The sequence below is a fragment of the Chaetodon auriga genome, chromosome 1 (genome assembly GCF_051107435.1).
Source record: "Chaetodon auriga isolate fChaAug3 chromosome 1, fChaAug3.hap1, whole genome shotgun sequence".
NCBI lineage: Eukaryota > Metazoa > Chordata > Actinopteri > Chaetodontiformes > Chaetodontidae > Chaetodon > Chaetodon auriga.
The window spans coordinates 30,762,440-30,769,920 of NC_135074.1; the positions used below are offsets into that span (position 1 = coordinate 30,762,440).

General features: G+C 43.7%; 2 protein-coding genes across 2 annotated transcripts; one reads left to right on the forward strand and one right to left on the reverse strand.

Moving 5' to 3' along the window:
• The first annotated feature begins 332 nt into the window (after positions 1 to 332).
• On the forward strand, positions 333 to 4,829 carry mfap1 (microfibril associated protein 1). Its single transcript, XM_076734344.1, has 8 exons — positions 333 to 541; positions 1,254 to 1,470; positions 1,556 to 1,694; positions 1,793 to 1,980; positions 2,594 to 2,863; positions 2,982 to 3,141; positions 3,662 to 3,751; positions 4,175 to 4,829. The coding sequence occupies exons 1-8, from the start codon at positions 460 to 462 to the stop codon at positions 4,352 to 4,354; spliced, it is 1,326 nt and encodes a 441-aa protein (XP_076590459.1). The 5' UTR covers positions 333 to 459; the 3' UTR covers positions 4,355 to 4,829.
• A 47-nt stretch (positions 4,830 to 4,876) lies between these two features.
• hypk (huntingtin interacting protein K) lies at positions 4,877 to 7,012 on the reverse strand. Its single transcript, XM_076734365.1, has 4 exons — positions 6,828 to 7,012; positions 5,966 to 6,021; positions 5,670 to 5,721; positions 4,877 to 5,122 (listed from the first exon to the last, which is right to left on the reverse strand). The coding sequence occupies exons 1-4, from the start codon at positions 6,987 to 6,989 to the stop codon at positions 5,027 to 5,029; spliced, it is 366 nt and encodes a 121-aa protein (XP_076590480.1). The 5' UTR covers positions 6,990 to 7,012; the 3' UTR covers positions 4,877 to 5,026.
• Positions 7,013 to 7,481: the final 469 nt, after the last annotated feature.

The following is a 7,481-nucleotide window of genomic DNA, read 5'->3' on the forward strand; positions in this document are numbered from 1 at the left end:
GCAGTTTTTATCAGATGAGGAACCAGCACCATTCAATGTGTCGTAATGGATCGATTATTATTTTAATGATACAGAATAGTCAATTAATGTTCAGACCAGAATATTTCATCAGAATCAGGATTTACTGATCAAGGCTTTATCGGCCGAGTATGTGACAACATACAAGTAATTTGACTCCAATTAAGTAGCTATCAAAGTTACACAGAACAATTGAAGACATAATTAATGAAAAATCAACTAATAGTGCAAAAAAATTTATCTGCAGTGCATCGGAGGTCTGAAAAGATCGTTTGGTGTTTCTCGTAGGGCGTAATTACCCCACGGAACAACTCAAGTTCCGGTCCGCTCACTCTCCAGTGAGCGAAACTTCCGTTTAATAGAAGCGAAGACGAGCGCATTTCGTCCAAGTAAAAAACTAATTTTTACTTTTCTTCAGTTAATACCATCGACCAGGCAGCCATGTCTAGTCGCGAAGCCCTCAACATGAAGCTTCCTCCCATCCAGTCCACGGCCGGAGCCGTGCCGGTCCGGAATGAGAAAGGTGAGACGTAGCGCTTAGCTAGCAGGCTGCTAGCGGCGTGCTAGGTTAGCCAGCTAGCCTAGCCTCACTGCTAAAAAACACGAATATTCTAACTGAAATGATGACAAGGATCAGTTAGTAATTAATATTGACTTATTAAATCTTTAAATTAGTCAATTCATTCAGGCTGCAGGAGCGTTTTCATGGGCAGTGATCGGGAGCGAGATGCTCAACCATCACCGGTGTGATGTTTTGGTGTCCAGAATACTTTTGCCCTTGCAGATTAACTGGGAAGAGGAAAAGTATTTCGATAACCTTCACAGGACCCAGAACAACAACACTGAATACGGCCTGAAAAGCAACCATTCAAAATGAAAAGAAAATCTAATTTTTTTTGTGACACAAAACACAGAAAGGCAGCAAATCCTCACTCATGAGAAGCTGGAAGTAGAGCTATAGTTCATCTCTATTGGATTTTTCTATCAGCTGCTGAAACCTAATTAGTGGATCCCAAAAAGCAAAATGAGTTGAATAATAATGAATCATCATATTTCTGACTCATCCTCAAACAAAAACGTAACATAACCAACTTGACAGAGTGTTTTTTGCTGAGCTGTTGAATAGTTCTTCCCTAATCAAGGTATTTTAATAACACCTGAAGTAGATTTCAGCAAAGATCTGTATCATCAGCACCAGGAGTTGGAAAGCTCATCACTGTCTCTGCATATCTCAGGTGAGCTCTCCATGGAGAAGGTGAAGGTGAAGAGGTACGTGTCAGGTAAACGTCCTGACTATGCACCGATGGAGTCGTCCGATGAGGAGGAAGAGGACTTCCAGTTTGTGAAGAAGGGGAAGGAAATGGAGCCAGAGGTGGAGCTGGAGGAAGAGGAGGTCTCCGACCCACGTCTCAAACGTCTACTCAACCGTGTCTCTGAGGACGTGGAGGAGAGGTAACACACAGCTCTGAGGGTTGACTGAGTCGTGGAGGCGAAATGCTCATTTGATCCACTTTGCTTCCTGTTTGTTTGTCCTCAGGCTTGCGAGACACAGACAGATTGCAGAGCCTGAAGTGGTGGCTGAGAGCAGCGAGGACTCTGATGAAGGCACCTGGCACCCAGAGCGGGAGGAGAGTAGTGAGGAAGAAGAGGAGGAAGAAGAGGAAGTGGATGATGAGGTTGCTATGAGCGCGCTTCTCCCAGTCAGAATTCCTGTCAGTGCTTCTTTAGATCCATCCGGAAAAGTTTCTAACGTGGACTTTGTCTTTCTGTGCAGGAAATCGAGAGGAGACGAGCGATGATGCGTCAGCGAGCCGTTGAACGGAAGAATGAGGAGATGGAGGTCATGGAGGTGGAGGAGGAAGGGAAGTCCGGGGAGGAGTCCGAGTCTGAGTCTGAATATGAAGAGTACACAGACAGCGAGGACGAAGCAGAGCCACGGCTCAAACCCGTCTTCATCCGCAAGTATGAGCTGAAAACGTGCAGATGTTTCTAAAAACAAGTGAACTTTAACCCAAAATGTTCTTTGTCGAGGTCATGGGAGAGCAACGGTCTCTTTCCTCATCTGTTCTTGAATGTTCTGTAGCGAGTGACGGAGAGCGAGCTGTACCCAGAATGCCATTTAACAGTTAAAAGGAGCCCCCTCTCAATCCATGACACAGTGTGTCCTTCTGACTGTAGTAACACACTAATACATATGTCCCATAGATCTGAAGAGCCCACGCTTTACACTACACATCCTCATGCTCAGCGACAGTCGCCCAGCGTGAGGTCGATCGAATGAACGCACAGAGTAGTTAGATTACTTCAAGCCAAGTTAAATGTCCAGTTAATGAGTTTTGAGCTTTGGTTTCCTCGTGTTGTTTGAGATGTTTGTGATGAAGCAGGACATTGTGTAGGAACTGGATGTCTCACAGTCTGGAGATGTTTTATGTATCACTCTTAAAATGAGTTAGTCATTATCAGGTTATTGACTGTCTGTATAACAATAGATGAAAACAAAGGAACATTATTTCAAGGTAACACTTCATTTTCACCTCCCAGATGTTTAACGTGTATCATCTGTCTGTTCTGTCAGGAAGGACAGAGTCACGGTGGCCGAGCGCGAAGCAGAGGAGCAGAGGCAAAGAGAGCTGGAGGCCGAGGCCAAGAGGCAGGCCGAGGAGCGACGGCGCTACACCCTCAAGATTGTGGAGGAGGAGGCTAAGAAGGAGTTTGAGGAGAACCGGCGCACGCTGGCTGCTCTCGACGCTTTGGACACCGACGGAGAGAACGAGGAGGAAGAATACGAAGCCTGGAAAGTCAGAGAGCTGAAACGCATCAAGAGGGACAGAGAGGCCAGAGAACTGTGAGTACAGACGCGACTCCCTGAAAGGAGTTCAGGACGAAACCAACTTGAGATGTGTAGCAGCTTCCAGTAAGCTCGGTGCTGTTGTTGAGGTGGTAATGATGGTGTTCGTCCTCAGGATGGAGAGGGAGAAGTCTGAAATCGAGAGATTCCACAACCTGACGGAGGAGGAGCGCAGGGCGGAGCTCCGCAACAGCGGCAAAGTCATCACCAACAAAGCCACCAAAGGCAAATACAAGTTCCTCCAGAAGTACTACCACAGAGGAGCCTTCTTCATGGTGAGGCCCTCCCACTGAACCGTCAGCGTTTCCGCTCTGACCTCAGCTGTGTGGTCAACCCTTCATTACTACATCTATGTTTCAGCATTCCCTTTGGTCAGGACACACGTCTGAAACAGATCTTTAATCTGAGTGATGCAGTTTTCTGGTTAAATGAAGCTTTGAATAAGGTGAAGAAGTTCTCGCTCCACCTTGTTTTCGTGATCTTTGCTCTTAAACATCAGAGCCAGAGAGACACAGCAATGCGGCTCCACATAAATCCAGATCAGTCTGCACGGCGGTCGACAGCTGACAAACTACTCAAGATCATTTTGAAATTCAGAAAGTGTCTCCATTACGTATTTCTTCACCAGAGAGCACAGACAAGTTTAACGGTCAGTGTCGCTCAGCAGGTGTGTTTGCTTTGTTTTCATCCCTGAAGGAGATTATGAAGTCTGACCTGATGCAGCGTTACAGACGGTAAATCTTCAGCTGCAGGTTGCTCAGTGGTCTGAAGCTGTAAACATGATTTCTGTTACAGGATGGGGAGGACGACGTGTACAAGAGAGATTTCAGCGCTCCGACTCTGGAGGACCACTTCAACAAAACCATCTTACCCAAAGTCATGCAGGTGAGCTGCTTTCTCTCCGCGTGTGTTCGCTGGTGGAGGCATGTTGAAGCCTGTGATCAATGAATCACACCTTAAAATCTTAATTCACACCAGATTGTTTTTATGTGATGGGAAACGTGCAACTTAAGTTTCCACATCTGTCTGAAGTCAATTCTGAGAAGATGAAGTGAATTTGGCGACTTCTTGCCTCTAAAGTCTTGTTAGTCTGTCAGATCAAAAAAAAACACATTTTCACATTAGACTCATATTTTGTATCTGCTTGTTTCATTGACATCAATATTTTTACCTGTACAATATTTTAACCCAAGAAAATGAAGGTTTTTTTTTTTTTTTCCATCATCTGTATTTTAGTTGTGTTCCTTTGCGTGAAGGCGAAGTCATTCCGCTCTGATCTGAACTGTTCTGCTTTGTTTCCCTCACAAGGTCAAAAACTTTGGTCGGTCTGGACGCACCAAGTACACCCACCTGGTGGACCAGGACACCACGTCGTTCGACTCGGCCTGGGCCCAGGAGAGCGCTCAGAACAGCAAGTTCTTCAAGCAGAAGGCGGCGGGCGTGAGGGACGTGTTCGAGCGGCCCACAGTGAAGAAGAGGAAGACTTAAGGTGAGGAAGACTTCGCCAGGTCTTCAGAGACTGTCCAGAGACTGAGCTGCATCCTGCCGAGTCCACGGACTCGTTCCTGGACTTCATGTCGTGGAAGGAAAACAGACTGATTCCACTGTTTATCCACCAGGAAGCTGGAACCATCAGTAAAAAAAACTAACTTAATGTCGGCTCCTTCTTAAAATGCAGCGGCTTTATTTGAGAATTGCTGCATTTTGAGGAGATGAAGGGAAAATATTCGTGATGTAAAGTCCTAAACGTTTGTGGCTTTGAGCCACATCACACTCTGATACCTGCTTCAGCTGTGAGGCAGCGGGTTGAGGTTTCATTTTGTAAAAATCAGCTTTCATATTTTGCAGATTCTTCTTCTGATTTCCTGCGTTACCTTTTTTTTTTTTTTTCATATTTGTGAAAGTACAGGTATGTAACTTGTTTTGTTTGTGAATAAAACTTGTATTTTCTTCCTTTTTAAAACTTTTCAAACAAGTATTAAAATGAATTTAATCTCAGGCACAAAAGGAGGCGGGTCAACTTTTATTTTATAAAAGAAAAAAAGGATTTGGGGTCGATTACGTCACAAGACTTAACGGCTGGCTTCAGTCCAGCCTCGTCTCGGTGAGCCCTGGTAAAAAACACGCAGTGAAGCAGTCCAGTGTGTAAATGCTGTTTGTTCAGTTGGTCAGAGCCACCAGCGCCTCCACCACGTTCCCCATGTGCTCCCTCAGACTGCGCTCAGCCACGGCCCTCGAAATCTCCATCTCTGACATCTGCACGGCGACATGAAAACGTTCGGTTTGACTGATCTGATGCTGACGCTCACAAGCTTATGATGAAAAAGCAGGTTTAACTAACAAATACATGACACGGCTGCAGCCAATCAACAAGCGGGATGCACAGTGACATTCAAAGTCTTGATGTACATCATGGCACAGCATGTGGACCCCCTCCCCCAAACGGGTTTACTTGGGGCTGGTGCTGTTTTCATAGTTTGGGTGCTTTGATCACTGTGACAGGAGACGTGAACGCTCAGCACAGTCGTGTTTTCAGTGGTCAAGCCAAACACTCCAGCTGCTCCATAAAGAAGTGCTTTTCAAAGACCGTTAACGCTCTGGTGACCTTAAAAGTTAAAAACAAAAACACATACAGCTGAGAATAATAGGACATGCTAAGTGATGCTACCTGCTTTTAGCTTGGCTTTTCATTGTCCCATGTGTGCTCTTCCAGTGTCCACATACTTTTGGCCGTGTTGTGCACCAAAACCAGACTTAAACATCACTTTAACAGATTAAAAGGCAGAAACAGTGAAGAACTTACAATTAGTTCTACGTCCTCTTTCTTGATGGTGACTTTGGCCAACTCTTTTTCTCTGAAAGCAAAAGGACAAAGTGAGAAAAATCAACAGCTTGTGTTTTCTGAGGAGAAGCTCAGGCTGAACGTGAGGACGCTTTGACCCCCAAACCTGCTGATAACTAACACTTGGCTTCTTGTAGTCAGATCTGGGTTTGCTGACTGCTAAGTAACTACAGGATCCACGTACGATCCACAATACACATCGTGATACACATCGTGTGTTCACATGTGAAGACCACGAGGCTCAACGCTGATCTCACCTCTCTTGTTTGGCTTTCTGTTCTCGTGACCTTCGGTCTCCAATCACTGACATGGCCTGAAAGGAAAAACATGGGTATTAGTATTAATATCAGTATTAATGTGATCTCACATTTTTAGATATGAAAGCCAACTGTAACATCACAACAGATAAAGTCGAGGGATTTATTTGCATTGTACATTTACCACTGTTGAGTCTTTTTTTCTTCATTTTAAGGATTTGAAATATGAAATATTTTGTAAAATGTCATTTTATAATAAAAAAAAAATAATGAAAATATAAATAACAAATAGGAAGGTGTACATATATATGTAACATTTAGCCATCATCACTATATCATTAAAAACAAAACTTATAAAATGACATAAAATGTAAATCAAAGGTAAAGGTGAATCAAAAAGAGGTCAAAGATGAACCAAATGTTCCTCATTACAGAAAATCATATCTTGTCTGAGCCATTAGCTCTGAAAACCTGTAAAGTAATTTCTTAATCCTCTGAAAGATGAAGGACCATTTAAAAAGTATGGCTGAGACTGACACTCTGAACACTCACTGACACTGTGACTTTTCACATGTTGGTTCAATGAAGCAAACCAACAGCTTAAGCTAGCTCGCTAAGAGGCAGTTAGCCGCCGAGCTAATCGTTCGCTGCATAATAACCAAGCAAACAATGCCTCACTTTTAACATAAAGTGATGGGAATTACTTATAAATCTAGCAAGACATCAACATCAACTTAAATAAAACACAGTACAACTCTTCTTAGCTAAACACATGGCTTGGTATGAGTGATGATGTTGGGGAGTGCAGCCAGCGGTAGCCGCATGTTCCCCGCTAACGTTGACGTTAGCCGGGAGCTCTCACCGTTTCTAAGTCAGAGCTGGAGATTTCCTTCTCCTCCGCGTAGTCCGTGACTCTCTCCAGGTCAGCGGCTCCGCTGTCATGTTTCCGAGGCTTTTCTGCCGGTTTTCCAGTGCAGTTTTCCTCGGCTTCCAGGTCCAAATCGACATCTCCCTCTGCCGCCATGTTTGCTCCAGTGAGGCCGGAACAAAGAGGAAGGTTCCTTCAAACGTCGGAGGGAAAACGGGGTCGTACCGGAAGTGACGGACGTTTTAAAGAAGACATCCGTTTATTCATAAAATATCTGTGGCTAATTAGATCATAATGATGTATAATTCGATGATGTTGTTGTACTGTATAAACAGTAAAATAATGTAACTAAATATACTCAATTACTGTACATAAGTACAATTTTGAGGTAGCTAACATTACTTCTAATACAATTTATTGACTGCTATTTGTTGCTACATACTATAAGTAATCAGATTACAAATGCAAAATAGAAGTCAACAAATAAATGACGAGGTATTCTAATAGATTAAAATACATCTGTATATGAAGTAGTTGAAATGAAAAAGAATCAGTCCAGTGTGTTACTGAAGCATTTCATCCATACACTTTGTAACTGTGACCAAACACTGATAGCTCATTTTTGCATTTTCAGTGAAATAACTGCAA